At 46.1% G+C, this 27,242-nt stretch overlaps 1 protein-coding gene across 1 annotated transcript in view; it reads left to right on the top strand.

Annotated features, from left to right (window-relative positions):
- ADCY1 (adenylate cyclase 1) overlaps window positions 1-27,242 on the top strand; it is a 142,980-nt gene that overhangs the window by 92,891 nt on the left and 22,847 nt on the right. The window contains exons 9-14 of the mRNA XM_007981391.3: window positions 5,984-6,178; window positions 6,281-6,378; window positions 7,872-7,956; window positions 13,434-13,523; window positions 14,362-14,615; window positions 14,923-15,049. Coding sequence (XP_007979582.3) covers window positions 5,984-6,178; window positions 6,281-6,378; window positions 7,872-7,956; window positions 13,434-13,523; window positions 14,362-14,615; window positions 14,923-15,049 — 849 coding nt within the window. The remainder of the gene's footprint in view (window positions 1-5,983; window positions 6,179-6,280; window positions 6,379-7,871; window positions 7,957-13,433; window positions 13,524-14,361; window positions 14,616-14,922; window positions 15,050-27,242) is intronic.

The following is a 27,242-nucleotide window of genomic DNA, read 5'->3' as shown; positions in this document are numbered from 1 at the left end:
ATAGAACAGATGTTTTCAGTTTTGAAGATAACCAATTTATTGATTTTCCTCTTTTATGATTCATGTTTTTGGTGTCATATCTAAAAACCTTTTACATAGCCCAAGTCCCCAAATTTTAACATACATTTTACTCTAAGAATCTTATAATTTTACATTTAATAGTTAAATCTATGATCCATTTTGAGTTCATTTTTTATAAGGTGTAAGTTTCACTTATTTTTTAGATTTTATTTTTGCTTATGGATATCTGGTTGCTCCAGCACCATTTGTTGAGAAGCTATCTTTCCTTCATTGAATTGCTTTTGAACTTTTGTCAAAAGTCAGTTGGCCATACTTATGTGAGGCTATTTCTGGGTTCTCTATTCTGTTCCATTTATCTATTTATCTGTCTGTCTGCCAACACCATACTGTCTTGATTTATGTAGTTGTGTAAGTCTTAAAATCAGGTACAGTGATTCTTCTTACTTTATTGTTTTAAAGAAAAGTGGGCTATTCTAGTCCCTTTTCCTTTCTGTTTGCATGAATGTGGTATGCCTCTTCATTTGTTCAGATTTTCTTTGATTCCTTTCATCAGCATTGTGAGGTGTTCAGCATACGAGACCTCGCCGTGTTTTGTTAGATTTACATCTTGTATTTTATTTTTCTCAGTGGTTATAAATGATACTACATTTTAATGTTGGTCTTCCTTTTTACATCACTAGTATAAAGAAATACCATTTTTTAAATGTTTATCTTTTATACTGTCACCTTGTGGAACTCACTAATTTGTTCTAGGAGATTTATATATATATGTGTGTGTGTGTGTGTGTATATATATATATATTCCTTGGGATTTTCCATGTAGATCATTATGTCATCTGAAACTAGAGACAATTTTCTTTCTTTCCCATCTGTATGCCATTTACTTCCTTTGCCTTATTGCACTGACTGGGGTTTTTAGCACTATGTTGAATAGAAGTGGTGAGAACCAACATCATGTACTTTATCCAGATCATAGAAGGAGTGCGTTCTGTCTTTCATGATTAAGTATGATGTTAGCTACAGGCATTTTGTAGATGTTCTTAATCAAGTTGGAGAAGTTCCCCCTTAATTCCTAGTTTTCTGATAATTTTTATCATGAATGGGTATTGAATTTTGTCAAATGATTTTTCTGTATCAATTGACTTTCCTCTTTAAGCAGTTCATCTGGTGGTCACATTGATGTTCAAGTATTTAACCAGCCTTTCATCCCTATAATTGTTTATTCTATAAAATTCTAATTATATATTGCTGAATTTTATTTGCTAATATTTTGTTAGATTGTTTTATATCTACATCCATGAGGGATATTGGCCTGTAGTTTCCTCTTTTGTAGTATCTTAGTTTTCTCTTTTGTACTATCTTTGTCTAGTGTTGGTATCAGGGTAATACTGACTTTATGAAGTGACTTGGGAAGTGTTGCTTCCTCTTCTATTTTCTGGAAGAGATTGGTTAAAACTGGTGCTAATTCTTTAAACATTTGCTAGAATTTGTCAGTGAAACCATCTGGGCATGGAGGTTACTTCTTCAGGAATTTTTAAATTATAAAGTCAATTTCTTTAGAAATTATAGGATTTTTCAATTTACCCTTTATGTTGGATAAGTTGTGGTAGTTGTGTTTCAAAGAATAGTTCATTTGATCTAAGTTGTCAAATTTATGTGTGTAGAGTTGTTTCTAATATTCCTTCATTAACCTTTTGATGCCTGCACAGTATGTAGTAAAATTTCATTTTATTTCTAAATTTGTTAGTGTCTTTTCACTCCTATTTTTCAGGCTTGCAGTGATTTGCCAACTTTATGGATATTTTCAAAGAACCAGCTTTTGGTTTCATTGATTTTCTCTATTTTTTTTTTTGTTTGTTTTCTTTTTATTGAATTCTTTGTTATTTCCTTTCTACTATTAGCTTTGAGTCTATTTTGCATTTCTTTTTCTAGTTTGTTAACATGACAATTAAATTATTGATTTGAGACTTTTTCTTTTTTCTTATATAGGTATTTAGTACTATTAATTAGCTTTCAGCACTGCTTTAGCTGCATCCCGTAGATTTTGGCATATGTTCATTCAGATGAGTGTATATATATATATATGTGTGTGTGTATATATATATGTATGTATTTTTTTTCCTTGAGACTTCCCCTTTGACCTATGGCTTATTTAGAAATGCTTGGAAATTTTCCTGTTATCTAACTTACTAGTTTTAGTTTGACTCTGTTTTGGTCTGAGAGTACATGATGTGTATGATTTCAATTGTTTTAAATTTGTTGAGTTTTGTTTTATGGCCAAGGTCTTTTAATACATACTCTTGGGTACCTGAAAAGAATGTATTCTGCCATTGTTGCATGGAGTATTTTATAAATGTCAATTAGATCTTGTTGTTTGATGATGTCTTAGCTTATTTTATGTCTAGTTGTCCTACTGATTGTTCAAGAGAGATGTTGACATCTCCAACGGTAATTGAGAATTTGTTTATTTCTCCTTAAATTCTCTCTCTCTTTTTTTTTTTTTGAGACGGAATCTCTCTCTGTTTCCCAGGCTGGAATGCAGTGGCGTGATCTCAGCTCACTGCAACCTCTGCCTCCTGGGTTCGAGCAATTCTCTGCCTCAGCCTCTCGAGTAGCTGGGATTACAGGCGCCCTCCACCATGCCCAGCTAATTTTTGTATTTTTAGTAGAGGCGGAGTTTCACCATTTTGGCCGGGCTGGTCTTGAACTCCTAACCTTGTGATCCACCTGCCTTGGCCTCCCAAAGTGCTGGGATAACAGGCGTGAGCCACCGCGCCTAGCTCTTTCTCCTTAAATTCTATCAGTTTTGGCTTCGTGTGATTGAAATTTCTATTGTTTTATGCATACACATTTAGGACTTCTATGTCTTCCTTTTACATTGACTCTTTAATCAGTTTGTAATGTCTCTCTCTATCCCTGGTAAATATTTTTTGATTTGATATCTACTTTTTCTGTTACCACTACAGCCACTCCTACTTTCTTTAAAGTTTGCATGATGTATAATTTCTATTCTATTAATTTCAACCTACATATGTTGCTATATTTGAAGTGAGTTTCTTTAGACAGCATATATTTGGATCCTATTTGTTAAATCATTTAGTACAGCCTCTTTTAATTGGTATATTTAGAATATCTACACTTAATGCAATTATTGATATGTTATTGGTAAGTCTGCTGTTTAACTTATTTTTTGTTTTCTGTTTGTTCCTTCTGTTTTTATTTCTGTTTTTTTTTTCCTATGTTGCTGTGGTTTATGTGAGCAATTTTTAGAATTCCATTTTGATTTATATATAGTATGTCTTGTTGCATACAGTTTTTTGTTGCATACAAGTTTATCTAGATATATATCATTTTTACGTAACATTACAGCCTACTGATGTCAACATTTTAACAAGTTTAGTGTAGAAACTTTACCTCTCTTTAAGTCCCTTTATCCTTCCCCATTTATAACATAAATGTCATAAATATTTCCTCTATATATATCAGACAATTTATAATCTTTAGTTCCACCAGAAAACATGTAGAAAATTCAAGAGAAGAAGGAAAGTATATTGCATTTACCCACATTTTTATCCTTTCGGTTATTTGTCTTCGTGATGTTCCAACATTCCTTCTTTTACTATTTTCTTTTTTTGTTTCAAGAATTTCTTTTTGCTATTCTTTAGGTTGATTATAAAGTCTTTCAACTTTCCTTTATCTTAAAACATTATAATTTTTTTTTTCACTTCTGAAGTATAATTTTGCTAGATGTTGAATTCTGGGTTGACGGTTCTTGAGCGCTTGACAGATGTTTTCCCACTTTTTTCTGGCTCCCATGGTTTCTGAAGAATTGACACTATTATTCTAATTTCTTCCCCTCCCCCCCAAAAATCAGATATCAGTTTTCTCATGCCGCTTTCAAGAATTTTCCTTTGTCTTTTGTTCTTGGAAGTTAATTGTGATGTGTGTTGGCATCTGTTTCTTTGAGTTTGCCCTGTTTGAGATTTTCTCACTTCAATCTGTAGATTTATATCTTTTGCCAAACTTGGGACATTTTCCGCCATTATTTCTTCTAATATTTGTTCAGTCTCATACCCTTTTTCTTCCTTCTGGGACTCTGATGACATGAATGAATGTTAAATCTTCCATTTTAGTTCCACAGTTCCACAGGCTCTGTTTTTTTTTTTTTTTTTTTTTTTAAGTCTGGTTTCTTTTCATTGTTCAGATTGGATAATTTCTGTGGCTCTGTCTTCTAGGTCAGGAATTCTTTACTCTGTGCACTTCAGTCTGCAGTTCAGCTCATCTATTGGATTTTAAATTTTGATTATTGTATTTTTCAGGTCTGTAATTTTTCAAGTCTGTAATTTTTATCTGTTCTTCCTTATACTTTCTTTTATTCTGAGACTTTCTATAATTTGTTTCAGGTGTGTCCATAATTACTTATTGAAGCATTTTTATAATGACTGCTTTAAAATTCTTGTCAGATAATTTTAACAGCTCCATCATCTTGAAGTTAGTATCTGTTGATTGTCTTTCTCATTCAAGTTGACATTTTTTAAAGTTTGATATTATGAATTTTTTTTTTCATATCCTAGACATTTGGGTATTATGTTGTGATACTCTCAACCCTATTGAAATCTCTTCAGACTTTACAGCATTGGGGCAGTGCAGGTGGAATTCCAGGTTTCCTACTCATCTTCCATGACAGCCTGGCATTTGGCACCAAGGTGACACCTGGCACCTTGTTACTGTTGAGTAGATATGGATGTTCAGATTCCTTGTCCGGCCTCCACTGACAGTGCAAGTGGGAGCTCATTACCACTCAGTGGAGATGAACATCTCCACTCCCTATTCAAGTTTCTCTGGCACTATGTCAGTGGGACCTTGAGTGTGCCTCCTCACAGCCTAATAAAGATCAAAGTCGAGGCTCCCCACATGGTCTTTGCTGGCCTGGGTGGAGCTGGGGCCACAGTTTTTTTTTTTTTTTTAATGGTCTTTGGCTACAATAGGGTGGTATTGTCTAAAAGTTTTCTGTTTTGCTAGGTTGACTTTTTTTTTTTTTTGGCTAGAAAGAACAGGCTTTTTTGTGGGGGGCGCTTTAAAAAAGTTTTTGAATGCCGGCTTCTCTAGTTTCTAGTCTGGGATAAATAAGGCAGAAAGAAACCCCAACGGACACCACCCACCCCACACTGTTTTCCTTTGAGTTGCAAGGTCCCTGAGATCACCCTCTTCTTTCCACCTTTCACAGTCTATGTGTTTATTTTATATGTATTGTCAGTGTTTTTACCACTCAGTAGGAATAAAAACAAGTGTGTTCATTTCATCTTTTCTGGAACTGCATGGCTAGCCTCTTTTAATATTCTTATTTTCTTCTCAAGTGTGTTAAGTACCAAAGGTTCTGTTTATGAAGCACTGATAGTGAGCTGATGGCGAGTGGTTTTAAATTAGACTCTATTTTCCTTTTGGCAAATGGGTGCTTTCTTGTATCCCTCATGTGACATGTGGAAGCTGTGGAGGAGAGGCGCACTCTCTGTTCCCATCAGCCCTGGCCAGAGTGAGAGATTGGTGAAGCCACTCCTTTTGCCACCGTTTCTCTCTCTTAGAAGGAGGGGGTTGGACTCTTGCTCTTGTAACTCTGGGGCATCTCTTTCTGCATGTGTTGGGGTTTTATGAGTTTAGGAACCTGCTCTTACTGAGTGCTGTTCTCCGCACTGCACACGTGTTTAATCACGTAATCCTTGCTGCCATGCCATCACGCAGGGGCCATAAAGCCCCCATTACAGGTGTGGGAACCCCAACACTGGCTGCTGAGATGACTCACCTGCCATCTCACCACCAGCAGGGCAGAGCCATGATTATTAAATGTCAGATTCCCAAACCCGACCCCACCCTGCAGCAGATCAGGCTGGAGGGAGAGTACAGGTGCTTTTCTTCAATAAGTGGAGAATTTGATGATATTCCTTTATTTCCATGATGGCTCCAGCGGAGGGCATTGAGAACAGCCTCAGAAAAACTCAGAAACCGCTCATCTTTTTCTACCAACGTTGTCTACACCACGCCGGGCACTCGTGTCAACAGGTACATCAGCCGCCTCTTAGAAGCCCGCCAGACAGAGCTGGAGATGGCAGACCTGAACTTCTTTACCCTGAAGTACAAACATGTCGAACGGGAGCAAAAGGTAAGCAACTCTGGTTTTCGGCTCCCCTGGTGCTGCTTGCGAAGGCGCTGCGTGGCTGGAGGAAGCCCTCAGCCCTGATGGATTGACTTCTCTCTTACACAGTACCACCAGCTTCAGGACGAGTATTTCACCAGCGCTGTTGTCCTCACCCTCATCCTGGCTGCCTTATTTGGCCTTGTCTACCTTCTAATATTCCCACAGTGAGTATTTCTGTCAACAAGGTGAGGAACTCAACAAGAAGTCCCGGTTACGGGGGTTCGTGATTGTATTTCTGTTATATGCTCAAGCTTCGTCTCCCACAGTTACTGCCCCAATGTGCCCAACATTTTGGGGAAGACATTAGCCAACCATCATTTCCTCATTTTCGCGTGTCAATAGTATAACAGGCCTTGATGGCATATGGCATGGGACTAGTCACTTTCCATTTTAAATTTTGAGTTTACTTAATTCTAAGACACCATATAGTTTCATGTTTTTTCATCTATGCAACATACACCATTGCTGTAATTAATAGCTTTTGGCTGGGTGTAGTGGCTCATGCCTGTAACCCCAGCACTTTGGGAGGCTGAAGCAGGAGGATTATTTGAGGCTAGTAGTTCAAGGCCAGCCTGAGCAATATAAGAACACTCTATCTCTACCAAAAAAAAAAAAAAAAAATTAGCCAGGCATGGTAGCACTTGCTTGTAGTCCCAGCTACTCAGGAAGTGGAGGCAGGAGGATGCCTTGAACTCAGGAGTCTAAGGCTGCAGTGAGCTATGATCTCGCCACTACACTCCAGCCTGGATGACATAGTGAGACCTTGTCTCTAAAAATAATAATAATAACAACAATAACTTTTGAGAAAAAACTGCACTGAATGAGCTCATTGGCTTCTAGATCCACGTTATTTTCAAAAACTTAAAATCAGGAAAAGTGGCCTCTTAAAAGGAAGAAAAACAATAATTTAAATAACATTTAAACCTCATATAAGTCAACGTGAGTTTGGCAGCTTTTATTCATTTTTTATGTTTTTGCAAGAAAGACACCACTAAGTCTGCACTTGCCACTTTACTTTCAGACATACTCATTTCTTAATAAAAGCTACCTACGGGAATACTACCTCCTCTGAGTTTGAAAGCGCATGGAGGCCACCCCACACCTGCGGAGGAGGAGGGAGCTCAGCCCTGGGTGCTCTGCATCCTGCCCAGCCCACAGACACTGAACTCAGCAGCCTGCCTCATGGGCCTATTTGGGATTTAAGCGTTTTCTAAAAACGTCCTTCCCAGACAAAGCCCAGCTAGAGAATAGCTCTGCAAAGTCGGGGAAACTCCTGTCTTTCCATCATGAGGAAAATGTCTTCCAGAAAAGTTCTGTGATTCTCAGCCTAAGCTAGGTCTCTGCAGTGGGGATAGGAGAAGTGGGAGGTAAACTCAGGAGGGGCCCAGTTCTCATTCAGGAACCCCAGATGCCCTTTCCTAAAAAAGAGAACCAGCCATGTCAGTCCCTAGAGACCCGAGTGGCAGGCCCTCTCCTAAAAAAGAGAACCAGCTGTGTCAGTCCCCAAAGACCTGAGTGGCAGGCATCCAGGTTAACGATGCTGCTTCCTCCTGAGGGCACAGGGGATGTGGAGGGAGGGGCCAATTCTCAGCCATCTCTTGGGTCCACCCCTCCTGATCCCCACCTATCAGTGACCCTCATGTTTTCTGTCCCCCAGGAGTGTGGCCGTCCTGCTCCTGCTAGTATTCTGCATCTGCTTCCTGGTGGCCTGTGTCCTGTACCTGCACATCACCCGGGTCCAGGTATGTGGGTGTCCTGTGTCCTCTACCTGCACTTCACCTGGTCCAGGTATGTGGGTGTCCTGTGTCCTGTACCTGTACATCACCTGGGTCCAGGTATTTGGGTGGCCCGTGTCCTGTATCTGCACATCACCTGGTTCAGGTATGTGGATGGCCTGTGTCCTCTACCCGCACTTCACCTGGTTCAGGTATGTGGGTGGCCTATGTCCTCTACCTGCATATCACCTGGTTCAGGTATGTGGGTGTCCCGTGTCCTCTACCTGCATATCACCCGGGTCCAGGTATGTGAGTGTCCCGTGTCCTGTACCTGCATATCACCTGGTCAGGTATGTGGGTGTCCTGTGTCCTCTACCTGCATATCACCTGGTTCAGGTATGTGGGTGTCCTGTGTCCTCTATCTGCATATCACCTGGTCCAGGTATGTGGGTGGCCTCTGCCTGCCCACTGGGTGGGATGGGGTGGGATGGGGTGGAATGGGGTGGGATAGGGGAGGCAGTTCTGTTCCCTTGTCCGCCTCGACAGGAAGAGTCTGCTCACGTAGCAGATGCTCATGAAGACCCAGTTCTGCACTGGGCACATGCACTCCTCTGGGAGTATGCCCGGTGGGCACAATAAACTGGCAATTGGTACTGATTAAACAAATGAGCACAAGATACCGATCCTGTTCTGGAATGGAGAGTCTAGCAGCAGGACAGAAGAGGGATGTTTATTCTGCGTTTATGTCACAGACTTTGGAGAGGGGTGACATTTTCCAGGTACATTGTGCTATCTGGGCCCTGATGTCTCATCTGCTTTGTCCTATGGGCTTTTGCAGGAAAGACCTGAGCTTTGCGGCCTTGTACTATCTGTGGCTCACTTGGGAGGACTCTGTAGTTCCTAGTCCTTCATTCCTTCGTCACATTTCCCACCTTCATTTCTAAACGGCTCGTTTCCCTCAGCCGACCCCGGGGTGTCACTTCTGGGAGACCCAGTGTTATTTTTGCATAATTATTGAAAACAGCAACTTTTTGAAAAGATTAAATATAGTTTCATTGATTTAACTTTGTCATTATTCATAGGTAATATCTTGAGTTTTTAAATTTAAAAAATGCTAACTATTAAAACTTCATTCCCGTTTCTTCGACTTTTATAGATTAAGTGACATTTGGTTTGGCAAATTTTAAAATTTACCACTTCAAGTAAGATTGCTGTTTTTCATTTAATTTCAAGTGAATGCAGGACAGATGGATGACAGTTTTTAAAGCCTATTCCTTTGTCCTCAATGGTGGGAACCAGGGTGCCTACCCGATGGTGTACAAATAGTGTAAGATATGCAGAAAATGTGAAAAGCCACTGGGCAAGAAGAGCGACCACAAAGCAAAAGCCAAGGAATGCACCAGCCTGGAAAGCTCTGGCCAGAGGTCCCAGCCCAGGAATACTGGTTCTTGTGAGTGGACGTACACGGCTTTCTGTGACTCCACGAGAGCCTCGCAAGCCAGGTGGTGAGACGGTTGGCCCCTTTCCCCCATGTGAGGAAAGCAGGCTGAGGCAGGCTAAGGGATGTGCTCATGAAAACAGGAAGCAAAATCTGCACCCAATCTGTCCATAAAAATAATATTCAAATTTAGAAACCTCTTGGTTCTAAAAAACACATGATCTGTGGAAGTGGGGCACTGAGACATCATCTCCCTTTTGTTAATAAGGGAGCTGCCCTCATGGCTGGGAACTTTGGCCAGAATACTTCCAGGTGCTGACATTAAGAGAGGCTAGCCTGCAGTTATCCCATGAAGCTTCTTCTGTATTCCAGTGTTTTGTTCTCTTGGTGGACTCTGCCCTGGATGCCACTAGCTCCTTTCCTTCTGAATATTCACCCTCCCTTCTCACCCTCTTCTGTGAGCGAGCATAGAGCGTTTTTTCCCTAAGTATGTGGTTTGGAAGTGCCAGGCTCGAAAAGCAGTGGAGGTCCAACTTTCCTGGGAGCGCCATCAGTGGTGCTTACAGCTGATGTGGAGGAAGCAGAGCAGAGACTGAGCACCCAGACTTGTCAGCTAGGACAGGAGAAGGGATTCAGCTCACAGCCAGTGTGTACTGGGTCAGGGTTTGATTGAATCACAAGTGTTTAGGCTCCTGTTCACAGGGTCTGCACCGGGCTCTGAGCATCCCTGCTGACCCTAGGCCAGGGAAGAGGCCTGTGCAAATGGCTGTGGGGATGGAGGTGAGGGAGGTTTGCAGGAGGCCAGCAGGGGGTAGATCAGGGCCACCCAGCAGAAGGCCATTGTGGCCTGAGTGGATGTGGCGGGTCATGCAAACAGAGTTAGTTCCAAAACACATCCCCAAGAAGGCCGAGTAGAAATGTTTCCCTCCCTGACATTGACAGTGTCCAGAGCCAGGGTGCCCAGGGCAGTGTGGCAGCTCCATGGCCCCTTGGGATCTTCACCCCTATCTGGCTTCCCCATCCCCGTCCGTCAGGGATGTGCCAACTCCAGGCTTGGGCTCCAGTTCTCTGGGCCCAGGGTTGCCCTCTGTGAAATGGCGGTGATGATGGCCCCCACCTCACTGGCTTGACATGAGGATTCAGTGAGCTGATTTGTATAGTCTGTGGAGCAGGGCCTGGCAAGCACACGCTCAGTTGGAGTGTTCTGAAGTCAGATGAGACAGAGAAGGCTGAGTGGGGGTGGGGCAGTGGGTGGAGCTCATCCTGGGCATCAGGGTGGGGAGGTGCCTAATCCTGTCTGTCTTAACGGTGGGGAGGGCATGCAGAGTCCATCTTTGTCATCTGTGGAGGGCGCCAGAGTTGACCCAAGGGTCCTGCTGAGAGTTGAAAAGGAATATCTGGGGCAGGATGTGGACTTTTTCTGTCCAGGTTGCAGGCTGAGGTTTGGATGGCTGGGCTGGAGAACATCGGGAGCAGGCAGAGGAGAGGAGGAAGCCTGGGAGGTGCGCACTGGCTGGACCCCGGGGTGCTGCAGGTGGGGCAGGCTGAGGTCAAGGCGTCAGGCACATTCAGAGGCCCTTGGCAGGACCCTCGGGATGTGAGCACGATGTGGTCCACAAGGTGGCTGGGTGTGCCTTGGATAAACTGCTCCCACTCCTCCCACCCTGGCCTGGTGCTCACGGACCTGCATTTAAGCCCTGTTTTCCAGACCTGCATTTAAGCCCTGTTTTCCTTATCCTCCTTCTCGTCTTCCTAGAGCTCTAAGGGAGGCGGATGGGACAGGCTCAGGAGCATGTTGCGTGCACCCAGGCTGGCTAGGGTAGAGGCCACATCCCATCATAGGTCCCCAAGCCAAGGTGTGGAAGATGGGAGGTGGTGGAAGGAAGATTTCCTCCAGTTATGATACTCGAGTTAAACTAGATGGCTTTGAAGAAAAGAGAGAACCTTGGCAGAGATCCTTAAGTTGGGGGGAAGGGAGCCTCGCCGCACAGAGGGGAGTGTAGCACCACCAGAGACAGCCCAAGGGCTTCATTCTAGCCCCTATGAGTGCAGACGGTCAGGAAATGGTGCCTGCTTTTTCTCCCTCTCATCCTCAGGTGACATCATCTCCCGAAGTGCCACCATGGCCACTTTATCCATGAGCCCATTGGGATGACAGGAGTGGCTGAGGAAATAGAGTGACTGGTGTCCACAGTAGGGGTCGTCCTATCCACTGGATTCGAATTCTCCCCTGCTGAGGTCACCCTTTCGTGAACGTTTACATGGGACAAAGTATCTTAACATTTTTCACCCACTCGGAGAGGTTTATCTACGTACTTTTTCCCCAGACCCCCTTGTCACTAATTTTCCAACCATGTCTTTCCCAACTCCCAGACCATCCAACCAAACCGTTGTCCACAGCTCATGAATCAGTGTATGACTGTACATCTCGCCATTTCTCCTTGGAAGCAAAGTGCCCACGAGGACAACTGCCCAAAGTTCTGCCCACTGGGAGGATTTCCCTTCACCATTGTCCCTCAGGGCTGTGTCACAGGGGCTGAAGTGTTGCAGCTGCCACAAGGCCTGAGCTTCTCTTACTCTGTCACCTAATCAGAGGGAGCTCCCCATGAGGCCATAGGTGCAGGCGGGGAGAGAGAAGGCAGGGTAACAGGACTGGGGACTGTGGTCATTGGGGCCACTTTGTCATATCACTTACTTGTACCTTAAGGGTCTGCTCGGAGCTGATCATATATATTAGCACTTTCATTTGATGATGGAGGGCTGCTGTTCACACCTAACTTTATGGCTGGGTGGGTCAGGTAACACCCAGTTCATGATGGGCAGCTCAGGTCATACAGTAACTTGGTGGCCCACAGGTAAGGGTTTAGGCTCTACTTAGGCCCAGCAGTAGGCCAAGAGCCTTTCTCAAAAGGAGAATAGTTACCTGCAAAAGGTGGCAGGATCTTGCTCCAAAATCTTGTTCCCAGGCCTGTGGTATGGCTCCTGCATGGGGGCCTACCAGTGGCTCTGGTGGCCTCCCTTAGAACATCAAGCTCACGCCTGGAGGAAGTGGGGGAAGCAGATGATGGGAGGCTGCAGTGGGGATCAAGGACTTGCCCCTGCGTCTTGCCCAGAGGCCAAGATGGGACCGGGAGGGAAGCGCAGTGAGCCATGGTCAGTAAAATGTTTGAGCCTCACACCGCTGCAGAGCAGCAGTTCTGAGATCAGCAGAGACCACCGGGTTGGTGAAATACCAACTTAGGAAACCTAGAACTGGATCCCAGATCCATAACCCACCAGCTGGGTGAGTTGGGACACACTGCCCCGTCCTTTTCCATAGAAGAAGCTATACTGGACTGGGTGGCAGTTGTGCCATCTTTTTCTCAACTGTAGAGCGGAGATAGTAATGATCTGACCTCATGTGGGGGTTAAGGGAATAACCGTGTAGCCCACGAAGGGCACCCCAGCTAGTCGGGGACTCTAGCAGGGTGAGTTGTTTTCTGTAAGGCGCCTGTGGGTATTAATTTTAGTTTATATTTATACTTTCAGAAGTGTTAAGTGTAAAAAGGACTTTTTACTTTTATCCATGAAATCACTTTTTGACGATTTCAAAATCTTTATAATAAATACATTTAAAATAAAATTTCTAATAACTTAAGAACTCTATAAAACCTATGTGAGCAAAATAATAAAATTTATTTAGAGCATATCAAAGAAGACACAAATGAATGGAAATTTGTACCATTTCTGAAATGGAAGAATTCAATATAATGAAAACACCAAGTTAATCTATCCAGTTAACTTCAGTGCCAATCAAAGTTACAATGCGGGTGGAAGGAAGGGAAGTATTATTCTTTGTAATTTAAAGACTTTGTAATTTAAAGACTTATTTTAACTTTGGCAAGCTTTTCACCTCGGAGAATAAACAAATGAAAACAGCCAAGAGACCTGTGAGGAGGGTGAATAACGGGTGTGGACCTAGCGGCTTGCAGGTCATCTGCACGTTCCACTGTAGGAAGTATTAACTGTGCACGTGACTCACCTTGGTAATCAGAGGGTATTTTCTAAATTAACATTTCTTATTCAGTGTTTTCCAGGGTGCCTGACGATTCAGATTCGCACTGTCCTGTGTATTTTCATAGTGGTCTTAATCTACTCAGTAGCCCAAGGATGTGTGGTGAGCATCTCCAGCTTGCAGCATGCACTGGCGTGGGAGAGGGCATGGCATGGAGGACCAGCCCAGAGGCCAGGACCCAGGACTGCAGAGACAGGGAGTTCAGCAGAGACCTCTGGGAACAGGCGTGGGGCCCCGAAAGCGAGGGAACAAGAGACTTTACTTAGCAGAGGAAAATGCAAACTCTCCCTGGTGAAAGGAGCCTGGCTTCTTCATACAGTGCAGAGGACAGAAGCGGGGTGGAAAAACAGGACAGAGATAGGGCAGGAGGAACAGGATGGAGCTGGGCAGCAGTAACAGGATGAAGCTGGGGGTTGGAGTGAAAGGATTGAAATGGGCGGGAGTAACAGGATGGAGTTTGTGGTGGGAGTAACAGGATGGAGTTTGTAGTGGGAGTAACAGGGTAGAAGTGGGGCAGGAGTAACAGGATGGAGTTTGTAGTGGGAGTAACAGGGTAGAAGTGGGGCAGGAGTAACAGGATAGAAGAAGGCAGGAGTAACAGGATAGAGCTGGTGGCAGGAGGAACAGGATAGAGCTGGGGCAGGAGTAACAGGTTGGAACTGGGGGCAGGAGTAGCAAGTTGGAGCCGCTGGGCTGGGGAGCAGGCAGGGCTGATCCCACCTGGTCCTCCCTGGAGCCTCTTGCCTGCTCTGGCAACCAGTGGGGAGCCTTTAAGTGCTGCGAGTTGCCATGAGGTCTGCAGCTTGGTGTGGTGGCACTGGGGGTGGGTCTCAGAGCAAAACCTTGGGAGACCTGCTTGAAGAGGGACACCTGACCCTGCTTAGAGGCTGCAGGTCCTCACCCGCCCTCCCCTAAGCCCCTGTGACCCCTCCCTTCCCAGGTGGGCTGCCTGCCCTGGGCCTGGAGCTCCAAGCCCAACAGTTCCCTGGTGGTCCTTTCATCCGGGGGCCAGCACACAGCCCTGCCCACCCTGCCCTGCGAGTCTACGCACCATGCCCTGCTCTGCTGCCTGGTGGGCACCCTCCCGCTAGCCATATTTTTTCGGGTGTCCTCCTTGCCAAAAATGATCCTGCTGTCCGGGCTCACCACATCCTACATCCTCGTACTGGAGCTCAGCGGATACACCAGGACTGGGTAAGTGTGTGGCTCCTCGAGAAAAAGGCCTAAGCAGAGAAGCTACTGAATCTGTGTGTATAGATATGCATTATAAGCTTCTGATTTCAGAACTAGTCAAGATGAATTGTATACAGTTTTTTTAGTTTGGTGACGGTTTCTCTTCAACCCAAGTTCTAGCAAGTGACTCTTGGCCAGGGCAAATCCCAGCAAGCTGTTTTTGGGTGTCACCACCTGGGGTCACTCTGAACGGTTCTTGGGTTTGGTGGCAGAGTCTTGCCCTGGAAGCTCCGCACTCACTTGGCTTTTCTTCCTCATCTTCCCCCAGGGGTGGTGCCGTCTCCGGGCGCAGCTATGAGCCGATTGTGGCCATCCTGCTCTTCTCCTGTGCACTGGCCCTGCATGCCAGGCAGGTGGACATCAGGCTGAGGCTGGACTACCTCTGGGCCGCACAGGCAAGACGAGCCCTTTCTGCTTTCTGGCGGTCGGGGATTTGGAGGAGGAAGCAGCCTCCAGCAAGCATCTGGCGGGGGCTGCTGCAGACACCCACACACCGTATGGCCTTCGAAGGGCCCTCCTCAGCAGTGTGCAAGGCCAGGCACTGTCCGGGGATGGAGGAAACCTGTGCTGGGGGGTGCAGGGAGTGGGAGCCACGCCCTGTGGGAAGACAGTTCAGAAGGTTGTGGGGTGCATGTGATGGAGACCTGCCTGATGGTCAGAGTGCGGCTCTTTCTCGAGGCAGTGAGTCCCCCTTCCCTGAACAGTGTGTGCAGTGGTGGTGCAGAGGGGCTCAGCCTCTGCAGGGCTGGGTGGTGGCAGCAGGTCTCATCGGGGTCATTGGGAAACACAAGAAAATGCCAAAACTCTCACCACCTCCTCCAAATTTAGTAGGTCAGCAGGTGGGGGCTGGACGTCTGTATTTTGACATGTACCCTGTGGGAAATTCTGACGCAAGAGGCACAAGCACCCCTCTTTGGGAGACTCCATGGGGTAACAAACATGTGAACTGGCCTCAGGTCCCGAACATCTGGGTACCAGGCTGGAGAGGAGTAACGCTTTCCTGAAGTCAGTAGGTGGCTTTCTGTTTGGACATGATCCTGGCAGTGACTGCCAGATATTCACCTTGAGTTCGTGCCGCGGAGCCACAGCAGGGGCGTACCTGTGTCCACCCCATGGCCAGGGGCCAAGGCAGCGTGTGGGGGCTGGTGTGAGCATCTTCACACCAACTCCATACTCCACAGGCCTCCGGGCAAGCATTCAGGACCAGGTTACCTGGGTTCAAATCCCATTTGTGGGATTTGCAAACTGTTTCGCCCTGGGAAAATTGCTCCTCCTAGGTTTCCTCCCCTGAAAATCGGGAATGAAGGCGGATGAATATTAGCTTTAGCAAGAGATAGTCTTATTTTGACACCTTTAGAATAGCTCTTCACTGTTAGAGCTATTTCATCTCATTCAGTCTTCAGAACAGCACTGCCTAGGAGCTGGAATTACAGACAAGAAAGCAGGGGCCACTAAAGTAACATGCCAGAGTCGGGCAGCCAGAAGGTGGCTGAGCTGGGATCTAGCTGCCATCTGTGTGACCTTTGGGTAGGCTCTGAACCCGTGGAGAGCGCTGTGTCTGGGGCCAGGCAGGACAGGAGCATTTTCACCCTAGGCCTACTCTGCAGCCAGTACTGAAGGCAGGCACTGCCCAGAGTTGGGGTGCAGACACTAGACAGGCACAGCCCAGAGGGTGGCCAGGAGGAAACGTGGCCAGGACCAGCTGAGGGCTCACTGTAGGAGCAGGACCAGGCTTGCTGCTGGAGTCGGGAAGCCTGTCAATTTCTTGTCCTTGTTCCTGAGGCTGACTGGGCATCAAGCCATGCAGTTAAGTGACCAAAACCCTGGTCAGCAGTAGCAGGGGTGACAAAGGTTGGGCCTGGCATCAGGTAGTCCTCGTCCTGAATTCTGGCAACTCCATGTAGGGTGTGTGTGACTTTAACCAGTGATAGGTCAAGCTGTCTTTCTGCTTCAGCAGTAAAATGGGGTGAGAACCCTAATCCAGGTGTGCAAGAAATAACTGAAATTCTCTTCTTGATGTCCTTGGCCACAGACCTTGTGCAAAGTAGGTGCTTGGTGAGGCTGAGCAGCCCTTTGTCTGGCAGCCTGTTACTCTGTGGTGAGCCATTTTTTGGGGGATCTGTTTCTGGGAGGGAAGGTTAGAGTGGGGTGAAGGGTAGGCGTGAGGAGCATCCAGAGGCAAGTTATCACTCATGAAAAAAAATGAACACAGTTGTTTCCTCTAGTTTTATTCATCTGGAAAAGACAGAAGCATCTCAGTGGGTTTATGTCAGCATGACAGGGCAGGATGCATATTTAAAGTGGTGGAAATTAGGTTGTTGATTTGAGTAAGCAAAAGAAAGAACATATACGTCCATCACACACACACACACACACACACACACACACAGTCTGTATGTGTATCTATATACATGTGTTCACAAATGCTTGGTGAAAAACATGGCTTATTTTTTCCTTCACTGTATAATAGCTTTATTGAGGTATATTTCACATAACACAATTCACTTGTTTAGTGAACAGTGGTTTTCAGTATACTCACAGTTCTGCAACCATTACTATAATCAATATTATAATATTTTTATCTCTGTCAAAAGAAACCCATCCTCATCAGTTAACACTCCCCATTTCTCCTCAACCCCCAAACCCTAGGCAACTACCAGTCTACCCCGTCTGTGGATTTTCCCATTTCATTTATTCTTCAGCCTGTGTATTAAGTTAGTGCCTGTTTTGGGCAGAAGACATTCCTGTATCCTACCAGATGGAGCTCTGAGCTAGCCTTGCAGGTGGGGAAGACCCAGATTCCCAAGGGACTCATGATCTGGCGCTGTCTTCACTGCATTCCTGAATTCCAGGTTCTGGAGTGGGCAGGGGTTGCTCAGAATCCTCGCCCTTTGACCCCTCCTGGGGAAGTGCTGCTGTGTGGTTGACTCGCTGTCAGCAGGGCTGTCTGGACAGAACAGGCCCTAACTCCTGCTGTGGAGTGGGAGGGGACCCTGGTGGGGGCATAAATACATCTGCATTAAGCTGTTCTTGCACTACTATAAAGGAATATCTGAGACTGGGTAATTTATAAAGAAAAGAGGTTTAATTGGCTCACAGTTCTACAGGCCGTACCAACAGGCACCAGCATCTGCTTGCCTTCTGGGAAGGCTTCAGGGAGCTTTTACTCATAGCAGAAGGCAAAGCGTGAACATACATGTCACATAGTGAGAGCAGGAGCAAGGGGTTGTGGGGGAAGGTGCCACACACTTTAAAACAACCGGATCGTGCGAGAACTCTTGACTATCGCAAAAACTCTATCGTGAGGACAGCACCAAGCCATGAGGGATCCGCCTCCATGACCCACACACCTCCCACCAGACCCCACCTCCAACACTAGAATTACATTTCAGCATGAGATTTGGCGGGGACAGGTACCCAAACCGTATCAACATCTGAATCTGACTTATCACCAGAGGAATGCAGGCTGTGGCGGGAAGTGAGTCCTCACACCAGAAGGCCTGACTGCGGCCACAGTGGGTTTGTGAGGGAGCAAAGCCAGGCATACTGGAGAAGAGCCAGTGTTTCTCTGGGCCTTGTGCGATGCTTCAGATTCAGCTACGGGAGGATGAGGGATGGGGTTGAGGGGAAAGGGACAAGGAACATGGCAGAAAGAGGGAGTTCTTCAGCAAAAACTGTAAGAGGAGTCAGAGCCCAATCACAGGGGCCAGTGCTCCCTCCAGGCCCATGTGGGCAATAGAGCTGCAAAGGGAGGGCGATAGGCCCTGATCCCTGTCTCCAAAGGTGGTCTGACAGTGGAGTGTGACACAGAGCCCAGGAGGCAGGTGGGAGTCCTGTGACCCACAGGGGCCCTGAGGAAAGCAACTTGCATGGTCAGGGGTTGGCAGGAGGGCACCTCAGAAGTGGTCGTATGGAGTCTGGCCACAGTTGGCCATCAAGTGAGGGTGCAGAGTGGGTCTCCAGGGGGCTGTGCATGTATCACAGCCTGGGCTGACAGCAGAGGGCACACTCTTAAGGGGGTGAGTTCAGGAGCCCTTATGATGCTTGGACTATTTGAAAGACAGGGGCAGGCACAGGAGTGCCCCAGGCTGATGTGGCACCCGGGGCAGCCACAGTGGGAACAGGCCCTAGAATCAGGGAAAAGGGAGGGCTGCCTGACAGGATTCACCACCTTCAGCCGAGAGACACAGCCAGTCCGCAGCAACCATGCCAAGAAGAACCGGGAATGCTCTTCTCCCTCGCTGCTGGCCCCTGCTCCTGCTCCCCATTGGCCAAACCTGGCCGGAAGTAGGAGGCCCAGGACCCTGTTGGTAGAGTCCTTGGACTGGCCTCCCTGGGACAGAACCGGTGGGGAATGGACTGCAGATACAGCACATACTTGCCCTAGAAGGGAGATCTGGCCAGCTGCAGTTTGCTAAAGCCACACCAGGTAATGGGAAAAGAGCCTCTTTATGATGGGCTGTGTTGCTGAATTTGGTCTTAGTTTGGCTCCGGCTGGCTATCCAGGGTGATCCAGCTGGCTGGTCTGGGAGGATATGTTGACCCAGCCGTCAGCTGGCCTCTCGGGTTCAGATCTTTTAGTCGCAAAAACCTACTCAGAGCTTGAGAAGAATGGACTGGGGATGAGCTAGAACGATTGGAACAGCCCGGGCCCATGAGATCTAGGGTTTCTAGGTTATTTACTGGGGTGCCTGATTGACTCCTCTCTCAGACAGCAGAGTTGGACCTTGGCTGTGACTCTTCCATTTGAGGGATACTTCTGGGAGAGACATTTTCTCTCATCTGGGTTGACATGGCTTTTTCTTGGTTTTGGTGTTCTTTTAAATGTTATTAAATGCAATATTTGACCCTGCCATGTCGTTCTCCATCCAGTGACACCCCCTAGCAATGCCCAGTGAGCATACCGGTAATTTTAGGGCTAGAATGCATTCCTGGGCCTTGGGGTAGCCCAGGCAAGTCTGCGGATCTTTGTGCATGCGTGTCACAAGAAAGCGTTGCCCAAATGGAGTCCACTGCCATGTTTGTCTGCAGATAGGTAACAACAGATGCCACCTGCTTTCCCATAACCCTAGCAAAACACAGAACTTTCTAGACTTTGCCTGTTTGCCCTTGGACATTTAGGTATGTAGTACAAACATTAGAGTGCCTCAAACTATTGCAAAATTGCCAGGCCAAACACTAGGTAGGTTAATTATTTACAGAGACTGGATTGGTTGTTCAAACCAGCACAAACAGGCTTTTCCCTTGGGAGGCATCTTCAGCCTCTTTGCCTGTAACTTTTGTATGCTTTTGTTCCAGTGTCATTTCTTTCTTTGCATTCAGTAGATAATCATCATGGCAATTATAATTTCAATGTTTATGCTATTTAGTATAGAATGCAGTTAAAACAACTTATTGTTCTACCAATAAATGCTTAATTCGATGGTAATTCCCATTTTGCAGTTGCCATTATTAACATTTAGAGGGAAGGTTTCCTAAGATGTGGTCATGGCACAGACATGGAATTCCTGGTGGCAGAAGCCAAGTTAGAGACCTTGTTCCACCTCTTACTCTGGTCACTTGTCTTCACACATGTGACAGTAACACTTGTCTCAGGGGGTTGTGGAGGAGTTTATGTCATATAAAGCCATGGTCATCATGCTTCTTGGACCCTGAAATGTTGTACGCTTGTTAGTCGTCATCTTGTTCTCTGTTACTGCCCATAGGTTTCACATCTGGCCTTTGGGTGAGTACATCCTCACAAACAGCTTTTATGGAGGGACAAATGGTTCCAGATGTATCCCAGCTGCATCCTGCAGCACACTTCTGTGGAAACCCCTAAGGAGCCAAACCTTGGTGTGTAACATCAGGACCCCACATCCATCAGGCCCCACGCCCACTGGAAGCACACCCTTTGTCCATCTGAGAGTGCACACTCAGCCTCTGGAAGGCATCCACTCTGGACCTATGCACATAGTGTTACCACCTGCCTCATCCAACAGGTGCTTATTAGGCACCAAAGTAGACCTAATCCTGTGCTGGGGATGCTCACATGGTTGAGATGTAACCCCCACCCTCAGGTGCTCATGGGCTGTTAAAGGAAACACAAGCCACAGAAAATTTCAATACAGTGAAGGGCGTGCCATGTAAAATGTAGACAGAAACCTGATCCAGGCAGGTGGATGTGATATCATTTAAATATAATACCTCACCCCTGAGGCTTAAAGGATGAGTAGGAATTAGCCAAGGGATGGGTAGAGTGCTAGGTGGGGTAAGTGTGTCTGTCTCCTGAGATGCTTGTTTTTATTGTTATTTTTAAAAATCGGTTCGTAATACTGTATTGTGTACTTGAAATTTGGTAAGATAGCAGATTTTAAGTGTCCTCACTCCCCCAACCCTGGACACACACAAATGGTAACTGTGGGTGGTGATAGATGTGTTAAGTAATTTGATTGTAGTAGTTGTTATGCAATGTATACATATAGGAAACCATCATATTGCACACCTTGGATATATACGGTTTTTGTTTGTCAATTAAATATTTCAAAATAAAAGAAATACTAAGCACACAAAGACTTACCAAATCTGGATCTCAAGAGCAAGAAATTAAATGTTGGTCAAAGGAAAAAAAGGGTCTTTCAGTAATGTTAAAGGGTACTAAAGGGGTCAATTTATCAAGAGGACATAGTCCTAAACATTTATGTACCTAAAACAGATCATCAAAATACCTAAAGTAAAAATTGATAGAACTGCAAGAAATTCTTCTATCTATAATTATAGTTGGAGTTTCCAACATCCCTTTCAAAAAGCGATAGAATTGCTAGACAGAAAATCAGTGAGGATTACAACACTTAAGAACACTGTCAACCAACTTGACTTAATTGACATTTATAAAACATACCGTCCAACAGCAACAGAATATGCATTCTATTCAAGGACACATGAATATGAACAATACAGCAAATCTCAAGAAATTCAAAAGGATTCAAATCATACAAAGTATGTTCCTTAACTACAATATAGTTAAATTAGAAGTCCATAACAGAAAGATCTCTGAGAAATCCTCAACTGAAGAATATACTTCTTAATAACTTTTGGTTCAAAGAAGAAATCAAAAGGAAAATTAGAAAGTAATATGAGCCAAATGAAACTACATATGAGATCAACATTTGTGGGGTTCAGCTAAAGCAGTACGTGGAGGAAAATGTATAAAACAAAGCACCTGTATTAGAAAAGAAGAAAGGACTCTCTCAGATCACCTTAAGAAGCCAGAAAAGAGGAAATTAAACCAAAAGTAATCAGAAGAAATTAAATAATAGAGACCAGTTTCTATAAATGTTTAAGGAATAAAATAACAGGGAAGTATTATAATCAGTTTTATCTCAATAAAATTGACAACTTACAGGGAAGGATACAGATCCTTTGGGTCTTGCTTTTCGCCTTTGTTATGAGCATTAATTCTCAGACTAATTGTGTCCACTCCTGAGGCAACCAGACGAGCATTAATTCTTAGACTAATTTTGTCCAAAACCCTTGGATATATACGGTTTTTGTTTGTCAATTGAATATTTCAAAATAAAAGAAATACTAAGCTCACAAAGACTTACCAAATCTGGATCTCAATTGAGGCAAAACCCTTTTCAGTACTTTACCTGATGCCTGATGAATTATAAGGTTTTTTGCTCTTGCCAATGGAGGTAGGAACGATTCTCAGCATAGTATGAACTTTGGGGGTTTTTCCCTACAGTCCTTTCCCTAACCTGTGCTAATCCCTAGATGATTCTTTCTCTAGCCTATGCTAATCAGTACTCAACTAGAGACTTGAAGAGACCTGAACACTCTTTTCTCTCCGGTATTTTCCCTTTGAACTCAAGCTGCCTTGGGCTTCCAAGCCCCCTAGCCTTGTCAAATCTGGGAGACCCCCAGACTCCACATGCACTGCCTCTATCTGCGGCCCGGAAACTCTCCCAGCAGTATACTGGGCCATTGTAGGCCTCGTCACTTATTCCCATCACTCAAGGATCACTATCTTTCATTGCCTCCTGTTCAGTATTTGGAAAGCTGCTGTTTTGTATAGTTTATGTGGTCTGCTTGTTGCTCCTGGTAGGGCAAATTGAATCCCCGTTACTCCATCTTTTCCAGAAGTGGAACTTCATGTGGCCATTTAAGTGTCTTTGACCCCAAAACTGGTCATTATCCCCATGTAACAGGTGAGGGCCAAAGTAAATGGCCAAAGGTCAGAACCGAAATCTGCCAAACCCCAAATGGGCACTCTCATGGATGCCATGCAGAGCATGTCTCAGAAGCCTTCTCCTGCCAAGTGAAGTACCATCCAGAGTGGAATGGCTTTCTGCTGAGAGCTGTCTTTAGGCAGAATCCTGTGAACACAGCCAAGAATGAGAAGTCCTCAGCTCTGAAGCCTATGCTTCTTCCTCCACAGTAGTCAAGATTTCATATGCATTTGTGGGTGGAGGGTTTCTCTGAAAGGTTAGATCTGGGTTAGAAGGACCCAGCATAACTTCAACATAAAGCAAAAGCTCCAAAGACCCCAGAAGTTGCTTTCTGCCCACAGTGTGGACTGTTTGTGGAGAGCAGTGTGGTAGCAGTGTGGCAGTCACCGTGCAACAAGAAAGAAGACGTCTGTGGTGTGTCTCAATGCCGTGTTGGGCTTGAGCATGTGAAGTTCACATGCAGGCCCTAACTTGATCGCAGCACAGTTTTGCTTATCTATGACCAGCCTACAGAACTCAGTTCTGCTAATGCAGGCACCTCAGTGTTCTCAAGAGTGTGGAAAATAGCACCTCAATTCCTCCCTAGTTCGAAAAGATAGAGAAATGTAGGTAACTCCAGACTTTCTGATGAGGAAATGGATCCTTCTGCTTTAAGGCACCAGAGGCTGTCTGAAACAGCACACCCACGAGACATCCCCTAGGACGTCTCTTCATCACGGAGTGTGGCTGCTTTGCATTTTTTTCTGTATGTGTGTGCAATGAAAAATCCAGATTTTCTATAACAGTTTGTGTTACATTTGTAATCACAAAGACACACATGTTTAGCACAGTTAGTGTCCATGTGGAGTGACCAGGGCCACTCTTGCCTGGCCAGTGGTTGTGGAAACAAGGGAGCTTGTGCTGGCAACATGTGCTCAGGGCCAGGCTCTCAGCCCTCCCCAGGACCTTTCAGCTTCAGAGTGCTCCCCTGTAGGATGGCCTCCCTCACATTCTGAGTGAGTAAATTCATAGTGGCCTCCTCAGCTCTGAGGCCTGTGCTTCTCCCTAGGCTCTGCTGCATCTTGCAGGTGAGTTAACACAGACATGCCCACAGGCTGCTGCTGCCAGTCAAGGGAGGAGAGGAGAGGAGACTTGATAAGGAGAGTGGAAGACAGAACGCCATGAAGGCCCTGGGCAGGTGTTGTCTGCTCCTCAGAAAGGAGTAATTTATTCTAATTAATGGGCTGAAGAGGACTTCCTGGAGGAGGTAGCATTGGACCGGGCCTTTCACTGTGGCAAGAAATGCTGACTTTTCTGAAAAGGATAATTTCGGTAATTCTCTGGTTTCAATGTCTGACATTTTACCCTGGAAACTTCAGTCACTGAAACTGAACTTGATCAATTTCCAGCAGATCCTACCCCGACATTTTATGTTGGTGTAAGTGGAAATTCAAAGCTAGGAAAGAGGACTCTTACAGGGCCTTCACTTCATAGACAGACTGTGTCTTCTGCTTATGGAGGCTGGAGGCTGTCTTCCCAGCCTCGGTTCCCTCCGTGTACAGTGAGGGTGAACCTCGTGGATCACTGAGAGCAGATCTCCCAGGAGCAGGACCAGCTGTGCCCACTGCAGCCTCATAGCTTCACTGTTAGCGCGAGCTCTCTTTACCTTTTTTTTTTTTTGAGACGGAATTTTGCTCTTGTCGCCCAGGCTGGAGTACAATGGCGCAATCTTGGCTCACCGCAACCTCTCCTTCCCGGGTTCAAGTGATTCTCCTGCCTCAGCCTCCCAAATAGCTGGAATTACAGGTGTGTGCCACCACGCCTGGCTAATTTTGTATTTTGAGTAGAGATGGGGTTTCTCCATGTTGATTAGGCTGGTCTCGAACTCCTGACCTTAGGTGATCCACCCACCTCAGCCTCCCAAAATGCTGGGATTACAGGCGTGAGCCACTGCGCCTGGCCCTCTTTACCTTTTAAAGTGGCATCCCCATCTTGCTTCCTGTCTGAAACACTGGACACAGCCCTGCCTTCAACTACTACGTTGACTCATCCTAAGAAATGAAGAACTAGCAAGCATTTCAGCACAGCAAGACTTTCAGCTCAGAAGCTCATTAGGAGTAAAGACTTCATTGTCAGAAACAGAGCCAGCCTCTGCATTCACCACCGCTGGTTCCAGCATTTCTGTTGGGGGTGGATGTTGGATAGTCCTGGTATATTAGAGCTGATTTGCCATGCAGCTCGTGAACTCCGATTCCCCCAGCTATGACATCACCACAGCCTCATTTACACCACGGGGCCATGAATGGGACAAACACATCATGAGGGCTGTGGTCTGCTTTTTTATTTCTTGGAAGGAGAAATGCAACAAGATGCTAAGTATTTTATAGAAACCAAACATGCATGTGTGCATGCACACACAAACACACATACTTTACAGACACACATACACACACACCACTCATGGACTTCCCCGGGCAGGGTGGAACAATGTCCATGTGCATACCTGCATCCACACATTGTAACTACAGCATTTGAAGGTTTATTCTCTCGTTTTCTAATTAGAGTCAGGGATAACATTTTTAATTCATTTAATTGTTCAAATTTAAAATTAAGATTTCTCTTTAATGTAGTAGAATAATGTAAATCACATTTCTCATCATGAAGCCTTAATGAAATACATTTTTGATCTAAAAAGAGCTGTTCATCTGTTCTGTGCTAAAAGGGAAGTGGAGCTGATTGGAGCAGCAGGCAGCAGGGGCCTGCATGCGAGGCCTGGGGTTAGGGGATGGCATTGGCAGGACTTGGTGGGTCTGAGGTGCTGAACTGGGTGCTGGGTGAACAAGGACGCTGAGTTGGAGGCCCTGGTGTTCAGCTTAAGAACACCTGCACCACACTCAGCCTGCCCCATGCTGTAAACAGTGCTTGTAAAGACTGTGTGCTGGCTGGAAAAATAATGAGTGAGAAGCAGGCATGTGTTCATGATATGTGGTCCCTGAGGTGGCCGCACAATGCTCAGTGGGAGCTGAGACCTCTCTCCATGCCTCACCCTCCCATCAAGCTGGTCATTTTCGTGCATGACCATGGTCCTACGGTTTGAGAAGAACACAGAGCTAGGAGCTGGCACCAGAGGGACCCTGGTAGGCTCAGGTTCTGTGCTCACTGCAGCCGCTGAATTGATAGGAAAAAACTGCACAAAATGAAACAGAACGGTCATTCTGTGTTTAAAGTACAGTCTTTTGAGCACAGAGCAGGGACAGCCAGTTGAATACCAGCTCATGGTGAGAGGCCTGGGGAGTTTGCTGGGAGCCCTACATTTGGCTAAAGCCTTGCCCAGTGCCCTGCCTAGGAGAGGCCTTAGCCACAGCCCAGCTTACCTGGACATCCAGGCAGAGAGGGACCTTCAAACCAGTCACCAGTAAGAGGAGTGACCAAAGAAACTGAAAGTAGGACGTAGGGTGAGGACTTTTCAGTCCTCCCATCCTGGTACAGCTGGTCTCTGGAGCACACTGAGGACAGAACCAGGGCCTCTGGACAAAAGATCCAGGGAGGGAGATTTTCATTCAATGTATGTTGTCCAGCGGCTTGAGAGTTTGAGGTTGGATGAAGCTGACATGTACAGTAGTGAGTCCGCCATCTCTGTGAGGTGTTCAAGGAAATGCAGATAACTGCTCAAGGAGATGAGGTAGACTGGATTCATTAATTACTTTAGAGGTAAGATTACCTCTAAAAATGCTTCTTGGAATACTGATATTTGAGGGAAATATCAAAGCAGCCTCCCCAGCAGCCAGAGGGAGAGCCGCGGACAAGGTGGAGAACATGTGGTGGTCGTGCACCTCTGCTGGGGGACGGGAGCGTGGGAGGCTGGTAGTTGATAGGGGCACATCAGGGACCTAACTACATGGGAGGGAAGGAGAGTGGAAAAGTGGGAAATATTCCAGAGTTCAGCCCTGTAGAATTGCTGCCTACTCCTGGCACTCTGAGTTGGGCTAGGTTGCACTGCAGTCGCAGGTATGAGGGTGTCAGTAGTGTTCATCAGAGAGGGCGAGTCCTCTTCTCACTACATGTCTGGTGCAGTTCAGCGAGAGGATCATGTCATCGTTGTCCTCCAAGAGTCAGGCCCGTGGACACTGGAGCTTCCTCAGTCCCGCAGTACAGAAGAGGGGCTGTGAAGTCAAGGCTGGCCATGGAGGGTCCAGCCGGAAGCCCCCCTTGGTCTCCCTGGTCTTCAGGGGCTGGGTCTGCGCAATCCTCTTTGTCCCTGAAAGTCAGTGGTGAGCATTAGGGACTTCTACCCCAGAGCCCTGCTGGGAGGAGAGAAACCACTGGCATCCATTCCAGGGAGACTCACTGGGTCAGGGCATGCAGCTCTACCACTCTGGTGTTTCTGCCCTCTTGACAA

Source organism: Chlorocebus sabaeus, chromosome 21, assembly GCF_047675955.1.
Source record: "Chlorocebus sabaeus isolate Y175 chromosome 21, mChlSab1.0.hap1, whole genome shotgun sequence".
Classification (NCBI taxonomy): Eukaryota; Metazoa; Chordata; class Mammalia; order Primates; family Cercopithecidae; genus Chlorocebus; species Chlorocebus sabaeus.
Note: the sequence above shows the minus strand (reverse complement) of the source record. Positions and strands in the feature narration are given on the sequence as shown.